This window comes from Protobothrops mucrosquamatus, unplaced genomic scaffold (genome assembly GCF_001527695.2).
Source record: "Protobothrops mucrosquamatus isolate PMUCROS unplaced genomic scaffold, P.Mucros_1.0 scaffold661, whole genome shotgun sequence".
In the NCBI taxonomy this organism is placed as follows: domain Eukaryota; kingdom Metazoa; phylum Chordata; class Lepidosauria; order Squamata; family Viperidae; genus Protobothrops; species Protobothrops mucrosquamatus.
The window spans coordinates 56,087-75,810 of NW_015386950.1; the positions used below are offsets into that span (position 1 = coordinate 56,087).

Below are 19,724 nucleotides of genomic sequence, written 5' to 3' on the forward strand. Positions count from 1 at the left end.
AACAAGTGCCAAGGTATCAATAATTCTATTTGTAAACAACATAATAAGGTGGGTTTTTTCTTCCATTCAATTGTGTCTGATTCTCAGAGGTTGCCTGGACAAGTTCCTGCAATTTTCTTGGCAAGGTTTTTTAGGTTTGCCATTGCCCATTTCCTAAGGCTACAAGTAAGTGACTAGCCCAAGGTCACCCAGATGGCTTTGTGCCTAAGATAAAACTAGAACTCCCAGTTTCCTGGTTTCTAGAGTGATTCCTTACCCACTGCACCAAACTGGCTCTATACAAGTGTATAGCTCTACACAATATACCTTTTGAAAATAAAGTGTCTAAATCAAATGAAATCTTAGAACAATTGGGAAACTGTTCAATCAGCCTATTTCAAAATTTTAGAAACACAGCAAAGAAAACACAAAATTTGCCTACGGGCTAAGGACTCCCATGGCACATAATTGTCTAACTCACAATTGCAGGACAGTATTTCAATAGTATCTTGGCCATTATCCAGTTCTCAGAAAGTTGCCTCTTACCTTCCAAAGCATTTTCTGCCCAGATTCTTTGCCCTCAGTCCTTTTTTCATCTTCCCCTACAGGTGCTTCCCTTTGGGAAGATCCTTGTTGAAGAGCATTTACCTGGAAAATACATATTCAGTAGAACTTACAGTTCTCATAAACATGAAAAAAAAAAAGCAAAACGCATTTATAGAACAAGGGACTTGAAACATTTCTGACAGTTAAACCAATATTTTAAAAGCTTTCAACGGAGGCGTACCTACTTTTCACTTATGACAAATTATTAGATAGAACAATCCACATCCAATAAGTTATTTTGTACAGTTTAAACCACATGATAAAATAAAAGCATGCACGCATTTAACTAATCTTACTCCTTACATTGCTGCCAACTATTCTGTCATGTTCTTTTTTTTCTTCCCTTTCTTGGATATGACACTGTCTAGATCTCATCTATTTAATTTGCACCCCAACTAATCAAACACACCTTCCTCATCCTATTTTTCCCACAACAATAAGCTTGTGAGATGGATTGGACCGAGAGTCAGTGACTGGCCTAAAATCATTATTATAATGACAGATCACTCGCATTTTTACATTAGGCTTTGTTGCTCTATGCCATGTGCTTGTGGTAAACAGAACTGACAGATTACTTGAGAAACATTCCTACGAAATCTGGGATAGAAAATGAAATGAATATTTACTTGCTGGTGGGCACTGGACAGCTGTTCTTCTAGTGTCGCTACTCGTTCCAGTGCTGCTCTTAGGCGTTCTCTTACCTGAAAATGTAAAGAAACTGAACCGTTATTTAAAAGGGAAACTGATAGAGAGGTTTCTTGCAATTTATTGGACTAAGGTGCCAGATTTAAGAACACCTAGCATCTGAAACTCCATTTCATAATACAAACAATTTAATGAGATCACTCTCCTCTCAGATTATTTGCTGGAAGGGTGCAGAAGTGTCAGCAATAGGAGCCTGGATCACATTCAAATAACAAAGGATTCTCTTGTGGGAGACTATGATCTTTCATATAATGACTTGGTTTGCATCTGGAAAGAGCACTGTCTGTAAGCATAAGCAGATTTCATAAAGTTGTCTCAATTAGTATTTTTCAACTTCAGCAACTTTAACATGTGTGGACCAACTCGCAGAATTATCCAGCCAGCATTCTGGCAATTGAAATATAGAGTTGAATTAGAGTGGAAGTGGACTGCTGGAATATCCCTTTAGAGGAGACTTGTACAAATTCAGTTTTGACAGTAGCTTCCTGGAATGTAAAGCAATAATATTTGAGAATTTTCTTCAAAGAGCAAAACCTTTTAATATGGAAATCATTCAGTGGAATGATGAAAAGATGCATAAGAGAGCTCTAAGGAAGTGCTGAGCCAAAGCAATACTAGAGTTCACAACAACTTTGTTACTTAAAAAGATTCTGAGTTAAAAACAGATGGCTTTATTAAAGCTAAACTTTCTCCCACAAAACTAACCACCACGTAAGTCTCACCTTCTCATCCAATGCTTTATGATGTTCAAATAAAGACTTCAGGGCTTTCAGAACTTCAACCTCACTGGAAACCCCTGACGGAGACTGAGCTTGCCGCTTCACTACAGTCATCCTCAGAGAGCGTTCATGCCTCGAGACCAGGCACTCCAAGTGCTCCAACAAAAGCTGAAAATCAAACAGCAACTCCAGTTATTCCTTATGTAAGTCACCATAAGCAAGAGGAAGCCTTCAATCCTTGATTTGAATAATTCCCAGGTTTAACTGCAAGGGCATTTTCTGCACCAGAAATATACTGTAGACATCAGACTAAGGCTGAAGTCTTAAAACCTACTAGTTAAGATTTTGTGTATAAAAATAAATTAATAAACATGCATACACTGAGAGATTGTTCACAGGTAATGTAGCACAGGGAGAGATGGGTAAGCTTTTTAAAACTATCCTCGGATTAATTCAGAAATTATCCTCTTTTTTTAAAAAAAATGTATTATAAGATGATTTATTACATTGGGGTCCCCAAAATGGGGGTTGTAATACCCTAAGATGGTTACAAGCTACAAGGAACAGGGTTTTTTTTTAAGTTCATCAAGTTTGTGCAGGCAAAGTGGGAGTATTGTTAAAATTCACTCATACTTTGTTTTGGCAAGCTTACTTTGGTCTTGTGCAGCCAAAACTGAGACAAAAGCCCAGACTGAGTTTTGAGAGATGGCTAAACCCCTGAGTCTAGCCATCTGTCAAAACCATTTGCCAATCATAACAGCACTGTGTCTGGCAGATGGTTTCCTGCTAGTGTGGCATGTAGTAGTACATCCAATCTTTGAAGCATCTCTAAGTATAGAATTAGTGAAGTTCAATAGTTCTATTTCTCATTTTAAATTTCTAGCATTTCAAATGGAAAATGCATTGATGTGTAGCTGAGAAAGCTAACAATCTTCCAGTAATGCTGAAAACAGTAAACCTAAGCAAAGAAAGTAATGTGAAAGTTGTGCATCTCATGCCCAAGTTTACTTTCAAAAGAATCTTTACGTATATTCACGGTAGTCATATAAATTATCATTTAAAGAGTTGCAGTATCTCATATTTTAAGGACCTCTATATTATATTACTTAAGGTATGGAAATAAAAATGGCAGGCAAAATAGCAATTTTCCTTTCTAGAACTTGGCTTTTCTTCAGAGACTGCCTTTTTTTTTGTTCAATTGTGTCCAATTCTCAGAGACTGCTTGCAAGTTTTCTTTGCAAGGTTCTTCACAAGTGGTTTGCCATTATCTTCTTCCTAGTGCTGAGAGAGTCACCACCCCAAGGTCACCCAGCTGACTTTGAAATGGAAGTAGAACTCATGGTCTCCTGGTTTCTAGCCTGTTCCCTTAACCACTACACCAAATTAGCTCTCTCAGAGATTGCCTTTAACAAGTCCCTAATGTTCTTTGCAGTGGTTTACAAATACTTGAAGGACTGTCACAGACAGAAGGGTACGAATTTATTCTCCATAACTAGACACGGTCCTAAAGTGCCTCTGCAGGTATAAAAACCAAGCTGCATTCTAAGAAGTACAAAAAAGAAGGCCAACATTCTATAGAAATTACACTGGATTTAACAGAGATTATGTTAAACCCTGTCATAATAAAAAAAAAAACAGAGAACAGTAATATCAAATATTACTGAAGATGGCAAATTCTACAAAAAGCTTTCAATCCTCTTAAAACTTGGGGATAGAGAAAACTGCACATTTTCTGTATGGCTGTCGATTAGATAGAGTCGGGGGAACCTCAGAGAAAGGCAGACCATGCTGCATCTCAATTAACCTCGGTATTTAATTCTAGGTTCATTAAAGGAAACCCTATGATTTCTTTCCTTTTGGCCTAGAACAATGCACAAATCAGGCCATTCTGGCACATTCAACAACTTATGATTAAAGCCTGGCTGAATGTTATCTGCAAATGTAAATGTTGCTGTTGGATAAACTACCAACAGAATGGCATCCAGCGTAAAACCCATTTATTACTCACCCGCGTATTGTTGCGTTCTGCTTTCAGCTCAGAGATCTCCTCTTCCCTTTCCAACAGCTGCTCTCGACATGCATTGAGTTCCCTGGTCAATGTGGCAAATTCCTGCAAGACAACCATAAACTCCACAACTGAGTTAGGCTTCAATAGATTTTGCCTAAAGAAAAGTAATGCCACAAGAAAAGGGAATTACACCCCTATCCTTCCCCGCCTGCCTACCTAAGAAGATAATAAAATATTTCAATTACCAAAACTGGATTTTTGTTACACATCTGATTATGAATTATAAAACCAGCTGAATAAAATGCATAGTTGTTCTTCAGCAAACAAAAAGCAGCACTTTTATTTATTCTGACACTTATCAGCAGGTTTTTATACTTCACAAGGCATTCAAGTGTTCCAAAGTTACATTTATTATTTTAGTATAATCTGAAATGGCAGTAAGACTCCACTACCATCAGTACTTCTGCCCTCAGATCCTCTCCTATGTGAATTCAAGAAAATAAGAAACAGCAGGTAAAGAAACAGCAGTCTGTTCATTTAAGACAGTTTACTAGTAAGCACATTTTTGGTATATAAAAAGTGCATTTTTGTAGCAGAACAATACATAGTTGTTGTTGTTTTGTTTGTTTGTTTATTTGTTTTCCCACCAAGCAAGATTTGGATCAGCTTTCTGAAAGCCTCTGAGTTTTGAACATAGCTTACACTGGGGCCTCTCTTAATTTTATTCACACAACAAACCCAAGAGGTAGCCTGGGCTGAGAGTGGCTGCTTAACATTATTCTATGAGTTCTGAGCTTGAATTTCGGCATGTAAGACCTTAAGATGACCATAATCATTATGCTGTATGGATTCTGTGGTGTTTAAAATGGCGTAAGCATCTTTTTCTTTATCAAAGGGTAGTATCACCAGAAAAGGAGGGGACAGCCCTGGTGTGAAAGATTGTACTTGCAGGCCTGGTGTGATAGGAGGTGCTTCCACCCACATGCACAGAGATATAGTTGACTGGTGCTCTTGGCTCTCATGTAGGGATATCCAGATCTCCCACCCTCAACTGTCTTGCACCCTCCTACAATTTCTGGGCAAGAATCGAATCAGTAAATATTGCCATTATCCACTTCATTCCAGATAAAGTTCTTCTCTGCACTGACTTATTTGGAGAGGGCAGAAGTACGGTAGCAAACTATCTCTTCTGCTTTCTTTCCTTCATTACTGCTTAGCCAAGCAGCCAGGCAAATGATACAAGTTAAATTTTCTATCAGAACAATTCAATAAGAAATGTAACACTTTCTAATGAGTAGCAAAGTTAAGGAACTAAATGGAAGATAAAGCCAGAAAGAGAAAGGGAAATAGGAGAAGTAACAATTGAGTCTGTAGGATTTGTCTCAGTGGCTGCTCCTCTAGACAGGAAATGGATACTATATGCAGAATACATAAAACAAGGTACAGCTCAGATCATTTCCCATTAAACAAATTAAGGTTGTAATTTGCATCAAGCTTTTACTAATTCCTAGACTGATTATTGCATTCCCAATTTCCAACTTCTGTGGAAATGGAGTGCTGCTTTTCTAGTTGTGAACCAGCTGGGAGAGATACTCTGTTTTCCCATGAGAGGAAATCACAAAACCAAGACAAAATTGATTTTGCCACTACCATGCACGCTCTGAGGGAAATCTTCTCACTGCTGATTGCTCTTTAAGGGCATCACTCTAGACTGACAGGTTAGATGTTGTTTTTTCTCTTATGTCTAAACCCTTTGGGATGAGATGTTTTTCAACTTACTACATCTGGCATTCCATGGTGGCCTCCCATTCAAATACTAACAGTGATTAGCTTTTAAACCCAGACAAGATCAAATAGGTGCTGTCACCTGCCAACGTGAAAGAACTAAACCATAGTTCATAATTGATCATTTGCCATTGAATGTTGGTGACATCGTCCTGGGGGAAGAAGCAAGAAATTCAACAAAAATGTTCTGATTGCGCTGCCCTCTTTGACATAGAATATTGTCTCTGACAGTGCAAAGCTACAGCTGCTCTTCAATGAAACTTTCACTACTATGACACACTAATTATTTCCAAGAAAATTTGGGTAACTAGTCTTTTTACCTTTTTATTAGAATGGCGTTGCCAGGTATTTGTCAGTTAGAGAAGCTGCAATGATGATGACTCTGTTAGAGATGTAAAACATTTCTGATGATGGAGAGAAAGGAAGCTAAAAACAATAGCCATTTCTTACTTTCTCTCACTTAAATGTTCCTTCTATAATTTCAGAGGACTTTCAAAAGTAAATGACAATTGGAGAAATTTCTACAGACACAGATTACCTTAAAAAGGGCAGAAATAAACCAAGCAGTGTGCAAAACAGGGAAATACAATAGAAACTATTTTGTGAGATTCTTGATACTTGTGAAATACTTGATTCTCTTTGGGAAGGCATTAATAAATTGTACTTTCATAATAAGGAGTATCTGAAATAGTTCAAAGTGCTCTTAATCGGCCATCTTTCCCAAATGTTAGAATGCAAACAAGAGAACAGCATTCATATAATCAGCTTAAATTTTCTCTGGCTTGATATTTTGGTAAAATAAGTGTAGTGTAGCATAAGAGATGAGAAGGGAGAAATCCTCCTGTGTGTGTCTTTCACTAAGACAAAATCCAAATACGTGTATATTACAAGTAGTACTTGGTAAGAAAAATTAGGAAAGTTAACACAAAGAGTAATTGTCTGATTTATTATACTGTAATGTAAGTAATAGCAGGCTGACTTTCAAGGTAACCTTTCAACTAGAGATCCTTGCTTGCATATTGTAATGTGAATATGCCTGGGGTAGAACTGCATTTCATTTGTGCTTGAGGCACAGTAACCAATATGTGCCCAACTGATGGGTGTTATGTCCTTACTGTTAAAATGGAATGCTGCATCTGACATGGTTAAAACTAAGACTGGTAACCTACTTCTTGATGAGTGGTGGAGGTCAATATTCATGAGCCCATCGGTTGACGAAGATGATTTATGGAAGATTGCAACTTGGACTGTAACAGAAGTAAATGATAAAGCATATGAATTAATGAATGAAATGAAAGAAAGAAAAACAGATATATTTTTGTGACTGTGCAACAAAAGAACGGGGAATGGTAAAATAGATATGAATGAAAATGACCTGATTTAAAGCAGTAGAGTTGATGAATACACGCAAGGAAGTGAAGGTGTAGGTTTAATTATGAACAAAAGCACTTAAATATATCTCAGAAAATATGATTTGGTATCATCTAAGTTACTGTGCATGTGTGTAGGAATTCATAGGTAGTGAAATTTATGTGCAATAAAACTAATGAATGGTGATAAAAGAAACTCAAAGATCATTTTATGAGAAAACTGCAATTTTCTGAATGAATGCATCTCAGAAGCAAAAGTTATTCCTTTGAAGAGATGAAAGGATTTGTCAGAAAGAGGTGAAAGAGTAGAAGAAAATTGTTTGGGACACCCAAAGACCCAAACCTGAAAGAATGATGACTTATGAATAACTGTTTTAAGCAGTTGATAAGGTCAGCTTCAAATACATGATTAATATATGTATTGCCACATGTACATACAAGAAATGATTGATTCATTCACAAGGAATGGATCTAAAAGCACAATTGTTTGATTAATTAAGAAACAGTGAAAGAATTAGTGAAGGATACTAAGATGAAGAGAGATTGTACCATCATTTGGTAGAATCAAAAACCAATTTTGGGGGGAAATGAACATCCAAAGAACTAAATTATGTTAGAATGAAAGGAGAATGACTACAGGAAGAAAAAGGTTGATTCCTATTTTAAAGTCTATTAGAGGATAAATTAACAAAATGATTGGCAAATAGCTGTAAAGAAAGATAATGAAATTGCTTGGAACAAAATTAAAATAATCATGTTACAAAGTGCTAGAGAAACACATGGAGTTACGTTAATGGGAAGTATGAAAAAGGTTGTTTGATGGAATGATTAAAAGAAAGGGAGGTGGATGAGAAAAAAATCATATGTAGGAGAATAACCGCTGCAAAAAAATGAAGGGAGGGAGACAGAAGATTTATGGTGGAATCACCAGCTAAAGGAGAAGGGAGCTCCTCTAGGAGGAGTGGAAAGACATTCCAGCTTGGAGTCAATTCAGGGGACAAAACATCTGAGGTCAAACTCTTAGGTTTATGTCTGCCATTTCCCAAGGGAAGTCTGGTGAGATTTTTGTAATATAGGTAAGCAACAATAAAGTATCTACTTGGGCTTGTTCATGGAATAGTTCTGGTTGTTTGCACCTGGCCAATCAGATGTTTAATGAGAAAAAGGTCATAGCAAAATATATATCAAAAGGAGTTAGGAACTAGTTACGGTACGTTTTAATGGAAATAAAACATTGTTTGGAAATCTGTGACAAAGGCTATGCAGGAAGGCTTCAGAAAAGTAAATAGAATTAAAAATAAAAGTGGTTGTAGGAGATGATCAAGCTGAGCCGAGGAGTCAAACATATCATCAGTCTTGAGTCCCTTCTCACCCACAAGAGGTCTAAGTACAACCCATTAACTCTTATCTACTGCCAATTTGTTTTGAGTTCAGATTCTTGTAGAGAGGGTAAGCTTGCAATAAACCTTTATATTCATTTGAACTGCTTGGACTTCTGATTTTCCTACGCTTGACAGTGGTGATAAAATTTGGAATGCAATTGAAGTGAGGGAATGTTGGAAAGAGTGTTTTATAGATTTCTATCAGAATTTATAGAGTTGTAGTAGAATTGAAATAATTGCTATAAATTATGAACATCAAAAATGCTGTGAGAAAGTTGAAAAATATAAGGTTGCAAGAATAGATGATATAATATGGAGAAATACTAAAATATTTGATATGATTTGCTTATGGAGAAGCTAGGTAATTAGCTGTTCCACCTTATTGTAAGTACTACATCTATGTCTGATGGTTAAAACTATATCATTATTATTCCCTTGTACAAAAGGAAGGGTAGCAAAAGTATTTCCAAAAACTACAAAGTTATTATTTTTTTCTTATGAATGTCAGGAAAGTTTTTAGCAGAATTTCAGGACATATGAAAGTTGCTTAAAAGAGAATAGTGTGATTGGTATACAGCATAGTATCTAAAGTTTTTTAAAGAAACATTTCAGTAATTTTGCTTGGGACTCAAGTTTCCTTTGGTCTTGGCAAGGTACTGTTAATGTAAGTTAACAGATAGTTAGTATTCATGGTTGTGCTTCTTATCTGGACAATCTCAAATAGTTAACTTAAACTTTGCAAGTCTGGAAGTACTTTTCCTCTCTTTTCTCTTTACTATTCAGAAAACTAGGAGGGCCACTTCTCAAACACTTTATCTGTCCACCTGTAGAATGAGATCACATGCCTGTTTGTGATAAATGATAAAACATGTTGTTTTTAAATTTAAATATTTAATCATTATTAGCGTATGGTTTTTCAGAAACAAATCAACAAAAATGCAGTGATATATGAAGATGTCATATATTCATTCTTTTTAAAAAAAACCTTTTAAAGTATTTTAATAGGATTCATACATCTAGAATAGCATACCCACTAAAATCAGTGGACTTTTGAAATGATTAACCGGAACACCATCTATTTGAATAGACCAGTTCTAAGCATGACTATGTCTGGATGGAGTCCATAATAAACCATTATTTATTTCTTTTTATTTTTTCTAAATAGGAGGAAGAAATAAATAATTCAGGAGTATTGGTCTCATTTGAGGCATCTAATTGCAATTATGATTTCTGCCAAACTTATTTTGTAAATCAAAACAGATGCCAAAGCAATCAGTACTATTGACCAAGCATCACAAAAATAATTAGCCCAATGTGTAGCCAGAAAAACCCTTGTCCCTCAAAAAAAAAAAAAGGAACAGACAATATTGTCCCAGTCAATCAGCACAGTGGTTTCAAACTTCTCATAATTGTCAATATGCCTCTTTAGTTTGCAGTAACAAATATTAGCTGAAATCTTAGAAAATAAAACAGCAGTAGTGATAGCTGTAATAATAATAAAATAACAAAATTTTCTTAGCCATCAGAGTTCAAGCTCTGTGTCTCTGAGATTATGTATGAGAACAGCCTGAATTCTTTCAGAATTGTCTCTGCAGCCATTCTTTCAAAAATAAAAGTCTCTCTGTTGGATTATCTTGAAAATCACCAGTTCACCCTACTATTTCTCACGTAGTAAAGTGAGAAGCTTTGGGAAGCCCACAATAAATATGACAACACTTTTCTCCTCTTCTTCCTCATTCAAAGTATTCAGAATGGGGTATTCAAAGTGTGCTACCCCTGATTTTGGCAACAGCATAAAAATATCTTTAAAAAAAGAACAGTGAACAGTTAATATCATTTGAGCCTATGTTATCATTAGAACTTAATTTTGTGGCTATTTAAACATACAGACTGAAGTGTGTGTGTGTGTGTGTGTGTGTGTGTGTGTGTGTGTGTGTGTGTGTGTGAAACAAGACAGATAAAAGCTAAGAACTAATAATTAAGATGAAAGAAAAAGTAAAGAGGGAACAAAGCCAAAAGTGCAGAAAGAAAAGGAAGAAAAAAATTTATAAAGAATGGCTTCTGATTTCCTTTTAGAACAGTTATAAGTATAAATTTAAATTGACTTCTTTAAAATTACAATATAAGTTTCATTAGAAGAAAATATTAAAATTGTCAAAGTACAATATACAAAGAAGCAAAACTAATCATGTCTCTGGCGCTAACTTACCTAAAAGTACAGCTTAAAGCACAATCAAATTGTGCAAGCTTCTTTGACCAGAAACTATAAAAGAACTGGAGGAAAATTAATTCCAGGAATTCTTTAAATATCCTAATTCTAACATAACATTTCTACATATAATTTCTAGGACTCCTGGTAATTGCACTCTGGGAACATAGGAGAGTAGAACAAAGTATAAATGTCTGCCCTTTTAATCAACAAATACAGCATGCAGTTTGAAACAGCAGGGGGATTTAATAAACTGCAAGTTCATACTCACTCAGCTATTACTCACTTCCAGAACCTATACACAATTTTCTGTGATTGTTCAAGTAACCTAAAGCAAAGAACAAACATTTCTAAATGAGTAGCTTCCAAAAGTCAAGGGCCCATTTCTTACATATAAATACCAATCCCTGGAAACAACCCTAGAACTATTAGCTCTTAATGCTGGTGGTATAACCAGTAGCAATAACACTGCCCAAGTCCTCTTGCCCTCACAAAGACCTTTGGAGCTACCTATTGTAACACAGTTTCAATTCCTTAAAACAAAGACAAAAAGCAGATTTTTTTTTTTGAAAGAAGATCCAAATCTGTTTGAAAGTATAGACAGGCCTGAAAACCTAATAACCCTGGAGTATTTCTATCTAGAAATAGGAAGTGCTAGGATGGATAGGTATTGCAAACAATACCCTGCTTACCTGAAACATGAACATGCTGAACTTAATGCCATTGGGAAGATGGATGTTTATGAATTGGTTCCCTGTATTCATGCAGGAAAATCATAGCCACCTTGATCAGTAAATCCATAGCTCTACAGACTGAAGGGAGAATAGCAACTAAATCCAGGAAGGCAGGCTAGAAGCAGCACAGATTCTAGATGCCAGTGCACACCTTGGTTTGAGACTCAAATCAGTAGGAAATCACTTCATATTGTACCTAGAAGGATGAGGAGGATTGGGCACTGTAACTGTGTCATCAAAGCTTGCAGAAATTTCCCATCTGCTGCCTGTGTTAATCACATCGCTTTTCAAGATACAGAGAAGGCAGATGTATGATTTGGTAAGAGAGGCACAGGAGCTACAAGCAGGAGCTGGGAGCCCGAAGAGCCAGCAGCCTCCCCCAGAGGATCTCACAGATACACAAATGACCTAGTTTGCTTTGCATTGCTTGCATGTTCCCTACCCTGAATGTTAGAGGCAGAGGAATTGAAGCAGGAGCAGAAAGTAAATCACTGGATAGCCCCTTAATCCAAGCGGCTGCAGAGCCCAGGAGGCATAACCCTCCCTTGGTGACCTGGCATGCTCTTTGCCCAGCTGCTCAGCATGAACAGACACCATTGCTAGGGCTCTCACTCCAAAAGATGAGCACTTAGCAGAAAGGTAGCAAATTGGAGGCAGGAGACAGAGAGTTATCCAAAAGTTAGTTGGAGCCTTCAGCCTGCGCCATCGTATACTTACTGATAGAACAGAACCGGATGACCCAGCTAGAGAATGGCCAAAGGGCAGATTGTTCAGTGAAGAAGCAGCAAGACCATAACATGAGGGGGCCAGCTCAAGTGTTTAGGTTTTCCCATCCCTGTCAAGCTCTTAGGATTCTGTGGTGGCTTAGCAACAGAAGGGGGTTGGTACCACCATAAAATAGCAAGTGGTGAAGTCGAACTCCTTACTTCAGCAGACAATTTATTAAGAAATCTCATTAAAATACAGACACATGTTAATTCAAACTCCAATCACTATGATGCTAACAACAGCACTTTCAAACAAGTCTCTTGCCCTTAGATTAATTTTATTTTTCTGTGGAAAAATTTCCCATCCCCACAACAATAGTGTTAAGTAGATAAAACAATGAAATACTGACAATTATATTTCAATATACTGCTATCTCTATGACACTTTGTCAAGTCTACATTTCTCTACACTGCTACACCTATACCCGGCAGTACAGTAATGAGGCCAGGTGCTCAGACCAAGAATTAGCTGCCCAACTCTGTGAGTCCTGGAGATTCACAAGGATAAAATATTACACAGGCATTTGTACATAGTCTCACTGAAACCTACAGTTTACCCAACCATTTGGAGGGGAGCCCTGATTCCCACATGTACTAAATGTAGCTTCAACTGAAAGCCTTCAGTTTCTAAGACCAACAGAGTGAAACAAAAGGAACAGTGAAGTTATTATCAATGTACTTGTTATCTATCATATTTATATGCCATACACTTCCAATATAACTAACCAAATCACCTAAGATTAATCAAGTTAGCAGACTGGATTGTGTTTATTAACAGATGACCGCTCATAGAATTGTATTTATAGTTGAATAACCATTTTTTCCTTTCATTGTGGATTTTCGTGAGTCACAAACTGTGTAAATAGCCAGTTTACCAGAAAAAGAAATTGGTTATCATAAGGCAACTGAAAAGGGATGAGCTCTTTCAAAAATTGCATCTGTCTTAGAATGATATTCAATCTACAGTACTTAATAAATAATTGAGCTTTTATGGTCACCAGATATAATTCCAGTCAAGAAATATATGGTTGAAGCAAAAAAAAGTGTTAATTAGACTGTCTATGGAGATTCTCAATTAATTAGATTAACCAGACCACCTATCCCCAGTTACCTTTCCTGGTTTCTTAGAGAAGCAATAAAGATGCTTACAAGGCAAAAGGATTCTAATAACAAGGATAAAGCATACTTGGTGGCACAGAAAGCTATGACAAGCAAGAAGAGACAACGAAATGACTCACTAAACAATCTTTATTCTAAAACACAGCAATCTTAATTCCAACTTTTGATTCATCTAGCCCTGCCTTACTTCTGCTCCTGTGAATACTTTACTTTGTATTATAAATCACTGTTGATCTGCTATCCCCTGTTTTGTTACTTTCTGATTCTGGATGTTGCTCTTTCCAGAACTGCTACCTTCTTTTCAAATATCCTTTTCTTGCTGGACTTAAATTGTGGTAACATATAATTATTTCTTTGTTTTCAATCTTTCTATATTTCTGACTGATAAACAATTTTTCTTCCAGTAGTCCTGCTGGCCTTGGTTGCTCAGCCAGCAGTCCTGAGAGTTCTGTAGCCCATTTGTCACCAGATGTCCAGAACTACAACACCTAGCATGGTCCTTGTTGATCTAGGTGATGACCAATCTGGTATGGATTACTGTAAATTACTGTACACCTCGCCATATTAGTTACTGGAGAGATATTCTTTGTCTGGGTCTTCTGATGAGATCTGCAAATACAAGTAGAATGACTGTAGAAAAGGTCAGGGAAAAATTTGCTACCATAACCAATTCTTCCTTGAGGGAAGTAATCTTGCAGTTGTTGCAAAACAGACAACGAGCTAGACATTTTGGAATATTTAAACACCCCTATTCTTGTGGCATAATTTTTGGAGCAAAAATCCAGGCCCATAATGCTGAGATTTAGTTCTCAGTCAGTGAAAAATTATATAATAGCAAATGTACCATGATAGCAAAACAACATGATAATGTGACAATGACAAAAACAAAGACTGCAAAGAGGCAAACTAATCTGCTCAAAAGAGAGAGGGATATACTCCTAGATACAGTGGGAAGGAAAATGAAATGTAAGAGTGTTAGGATATACTGGACTTCATATGGAACAGTTCAGTTGCTGAAATACTTTTTTTATGACTTCCTACTTTCTTTAATATATATTTCAATACAATAGCCAACAAAATGGATGCACGTGGAACTTTATAAAAAAAAAATCCAGACCATTGAATTCACGATAGCACAAACCAACAAACCAACACAAACTTGAAAAGAATTAAACTACCATACATTAAAAACATCTCAGAAACAATAAACAGACTAATGCCATTTGAAATTATTGTAGCATACAAACCAACTAAAGCTCTCTAAAACATCTTAAGTAACTCAGGTAGCCCAAAAATAAAAACAGGAATCATCTACAACACATAGTTTAAGGATTGTAACAGCCACTATGTAGGACAGATAGACAGAAGACAAGCAGAATGCATCCATGAACACCAACTAGCTATCAGAAGATATGATGAAAACTCTTTAATTTCATAACATATGGACAAATGTAACCATAGTTTTGAATGGGAAAGCTTCCTAGACCAAGCTAAATCCAAAAATAGTAGGGAATTCCTGAAAGCTTGGCACTCAGGCAAATCGGCCATTAAAGAGGCACATAGAGATAAACACCACTTACACACCGTTCCAAGGAGACAATAACAAAGCTAAAAAGGGAACCAAGAGGCCAAAACACCTCCTTGAAAGTAATCAGCATTTAGATAAGCAGGAGTAACACTAGGATTATCACCAGACAAACAATCAAGTAGTAAACAACAACCTAATTAAGGAATTACCAAAGAGAAAACAACACCCCCACCAACACTGTCAAGGCAAGCAACAGTATATAAACAGAGTAAATCCCATTCACTTCTAGCACTGAAAATGTTATCTAGTCTGGTAAGAAAATGTTTGCAAGCAAATAACCAAGCTCAGAGAACATCAAAAACTCCACAGTTCAACCTGAGCTACATAAATTTTCCTCCATTGCTATATCTTTATTACTTGTCATTCTTGCAATTTTTGCAAAAGGTTTATTCTTGAATATGGTAATTCCTTCTTGTCACCATATCCAAATCTTATTTATTTATATATTTATTTAAATTTATTATAGCCACCCAATTCTTATGGATTCTGGGTAGCATACAAAACTGAACCAAATAACAATCCAAATCCATAAAAACAAGTAAAACCTAAAACCGCAAAGTCACCCTAGACTAAAATGATCTAAAAATAACACAAAACAAGCAAAACATTACTACTTCAAACAATATTAACCCCAGGCCTGGGTCCAAAATCAAGCTTTCCAGAATCATGGGACACAAGGTGCTAACCTTTCATTAAATTACTATAGAATTGTAAATCCCTTTGGAATCCAACCTAGCAAAAATATGTGCTTTCTGTAGTTATTATAAGAGTTCATACATGAGGGGGACAATGTAATACTTGCTGTCAAGCCCTTATAGAAGGAGACAGAGAGTTTAATATGGAGTTTAAAAACATGAATTGAGGGAAAGGTATAAAGACTTGAAAATGGAGTTGCTATTGATTAGATAAACCACTAATGAATCTTGGCATCAACTGATTGTTTATTGCTCCTCCTGTTTATCTCTAACGTCCTCACAATTCTTACAGAGTTCAGAAACCTGTAATAAGGAACAATCCTTCTTTTTAACAACAGTTACAGCAAAATGAATGTTGTCTAATTATGCAGAAAAAAATGAAGCTTTTTTAACAGGTGTCTTTAGCTAGTTCTTTCAGTTTTTGATATGGGTTAGCAATATTTTGCACATGATCAAAGCCAGAATATTTAGGATAAAATATGGGGAAGTTATTTCTGTGCTGTGCTGTGCTGAGCAAAGGTAAGAGATGTGAAGCAATGCAGGTAATGAACTTTGTATGCATGGGAGCTCAATGTAATGCTTTCCCAGTTTCAGCAAATGGATTGTGAGCTTGATGACAATCTATTCCTGCAACTATCAAAAATTGTAATAAGGAAACCAAATAAAGTTGAGTGACTCTTGGTGATAATAGATAATAAATAAGAGAAGATTCATGAGATTTTAGCTGAACCATAAACACTGGAACCAATAGATTCCATTCTCACAAGGCTGAATGTGCAAGATATGTACATTACATGCAACTGAAGATTTTATGAAGTTGCCCATGGCACCAGAATAAAATAAGTTCTGGTGCTTTACAGCTGAGCAGCCAGGCCTTAAATGTTACACAAATGATTAAATATCAATGGGTAGTCGCACATATCTGATCTTTTTTTAATTTTCAGATGTTACTGTGGCAGATATTGGGATTGATTTGTTTCCAAAGAAGCTAGATCTGGTTGTTTACTTATTGCAAAATGTACAATATTTTATTGACATTTCAGCAGGGGGTGGTCTCTTGGAAAGTCACTCTTCTGAAATGTAACTAGATTCTTCAAATAATACACGTAGATCTTGTGTGCATTGACCTAGCTCTTCTCAAAGAGATGAGCTGTCCAGTCTCCTAGCTACGAGAGTTCAATATTCAAAACCACTAATGAAAGAGAGGAGGTGGGAATGATGGAACCAAAGAAAATAATGTAGAGAACACAAAGAATATTTCTTCTCTTGACAATACAGTGCCATAATTCCTCACGTATTTCATTGATCACCAAGTAGAATTGTATTAATGCGTACAAAATCTTTGTGGTAATGTATGCATTTCTCCTGGCAGACCCTTTCAAATTGGGATTTAAGCCTCATTCATTCCAAACCACAATTTTATTCAGGCCACCTTTAACAGTGGAGGAGTTAAGGCTAAAGCTGAGATTGATATGTTGTTTTTATTATAGATACAAAAAGACTTAATAATAAACATCACATACCATAGAATCCAAATCACATACCACAGAATCCAGCCTCCATTTTTTGTTTCTCTTTCTCCCACCCTTATGTTGTGACAGACTTCTTGCTATTTGTTTCACAGCCTTGGATAATAATGGCACCTGCATTGTCTTTTGATAAAAGTCCTGCCTTGTTTGCAAGTTACTCACTCCTAATCTAAAAGCTTATATATAAATCATAGATAGATCTAAAAGCTTACATAAATTCACACATAGTTCTTACATAGAATAGTATGTACGAACATGTGTTATGTTACTAGCCATCTCACATGAAGTTATTTTACAGTATATACGGTACCCAAAATGCTACCCATCAAATAGCACACTGCTGCAGCAATCTACAGAAAAATGTGTAAGTAAGCACTGCAACAGGCTACAAAACTAGTTTACATAACTTCAAGTACACGTGGCACCACACAGTTTAAGAAAGCTAATGAGGAGTAAACCATAATTTAAATAATTACAGATGTTGGAAATGTACTATGGTAATCATACTATATATTACAAAATTGCTATACATTAAATATGAATAATTATGACTAAAGAGCTCTTTTCTTTAGCCTGAGGCATTTAAAACTTCCTGTTGAAAGAAGCAATTACAAAATAGAGTAATTCCATATGTAACATCAGAGAAAATTTCAAGATTTAAGATTTTATGTTCATCACATAAACTTTATAAAACCTGTTGCCAGAAGAAGTAGAGTGGATAATCTCGGCAATAACAAATATGCAGCCCAGGCCATTTATGACTTATATACTACTACAGTACTTGTGATCCTTGAATGCTACCTGAAAAAACCGATATTATAACAGACAGATGGGTGAAGTTACCAATTACTGCTATTGTAAAAATACTGCCACTTCAGAGAGAATAGTGATACCTTTCACCAGAATCCTAAACTGAGTACCTCAGTCATCTTAGCTAGATTAAATTTATATTTATTAAAGCTGGACAGTGTTTTGGTTTCAACTCAAAAAAGGTGCTTTAGAGTGCTTAGGAGTGTGAATAAAACACCTGTCTGTGACTCATTAAAGCAATTTTTCCAGCTGCAGCTGCATAATCCTGAAACCAAAACAGGTACTATAATTTCTCACAGATACAGCATTCGCTCTCCCATTTCTTTTCAAAGAATCTCTCCCAAAATTAGCCCAAAGCATTACACAGCCCTAATATTTATTCTCTCTCCATTAAATTGAAATTGAATCTATTAATTTTCAAAGAATCTAATGGATATTCAGCTGTTTGAGAGGGTTTTTCATTTTCATGGTCTTCATTTTGCATACCTAGACAGACTATCTTTTCTAAATAGTGATGGTAGAGAATTGTTCTAAATGAAAAAGCCAATGCTACTTTAGAAGCATTACCTCTGTCAAGCACTGGTGACAAATAAGAAAGTAATGAATACAGTATCATCTTTATGTCTTAATGCATTGGTTTAGCGATTACAGTATAAAAGCTATTTTCTTTGTACTAAATCACACAAGATCAATACACTTGAGTCTAACTATTCCTGCTGCTTGCTTATATTTCAGCTAACAAAAATCTGGTATATGTATCTTCTTACCTGAGGTAGAGCAGAGTTTAACTGTCTCTGCAATTGGTCTCGCTCATGCACAGTCTCTTGCAGCCGGCCCTGAGTCACAGATAGTGTCTCACGTGTTTCCCGAAGAGTCTCTAGCAGTTTATCTCTCTCATCAAGCATGTTCACCATCAGCTGTTCAAAGTTGGCATCAGAATCAGAGCCTGGCTGTGGCCCTAAGGGGTCACCCTCACTAATGGTAGGCATTACCTCACACATCATGGCAATACTTTGCAAATTGCCTGTGCTAGAGGAAGAACTTGAATTTCCAAGGAAATCTCCCTAGGATGCCTCTTAAGGCAGTAGAAACAGCAAGTTAAGGTCACATGGTTACTGTAGGCCACTGCAGATTGTGGCAACTGTCAAATGTAGATGATAAAGTCCATAAAATCTCCATTTCCTTTTGCAAATAACTGAAACTAACATTACATATCTAGAAAAATCAGAAAAAGTCATCACATCGTTATGCTCAAAGTATATATAAAGTAAATATGATCAGCAAGGCCCCTAGATTGAACTGACAATGTGATCTTGTGAGAATCATTCCCATAATCTTTGACAGATCTTCCTTTGATCTCTCCAGTGATGACCATCAACCAGGGCATAGAGTTCCTTGTTGTTAAAAACGTTCATTGTTTCCATTCAGCACCAAAATCCTTGCTGTCTTAAGATCTAGAAAGGATTAGAAAGCCTACAAAACATTTCACTTGTCTTGATATGATCAATAAAAATCAACATAAACAGATCAAGCAATAGTTTATGAAATCCAAAGGGAAGGTAGACTGGTCATTCTTGAAGCACGGTTAAACTTTTGCCAAAGATTTATCTTTCATTCTTCATTTAGAATCTGTTGGAAAAGAAAATATTTACAGGTTAGAATGGTCAATTTTGTTTCATTTCTAAATTTAGATCAAAAAGCTTTTAATTTGCAGAGAAA

At 36.1% G+C, this 19,724-nt stretch overlaps 1 protein-coding gene across 1 annotated transcript in view; it reads right to left on the reverse strand.

The window, feature by feature from the left end:
- PPFIA4 (PTPRF interacting protein alpha 4) overlaps positions 1–19,040 on the reverse strand; it is a 65,808-nt gene extending 46,768 nt beyond the window's left edge. The window contains exons 1-5 of the mRNA XM_015818001.1: positions 18,773–19,040; positions 4,018–4,119; positions 2,013–2,177; positions 1,212–1,286; positions 526–627 (exon numbers count right to left, since the gene is read on the reverse strand). Coding sequence (XP_015673487.1) covers positions 526–627; positions 1,212–1,286; positions 2,013–2,177; positions 4,018–4,119; positions 18,773–19,009 — 681 coding nt within the window. The 5' untranslated portion in view covers positions 19,010–19,040. The remainder of the gene's footprint in view (positions 1–525; positions 628–1,211; positions 1,287–2,012; positions 2,178–4,017; positions 4,120–18,772) is intronic.
- Positions 19,041–19,724: the final 684 nt, after the last annotated feature.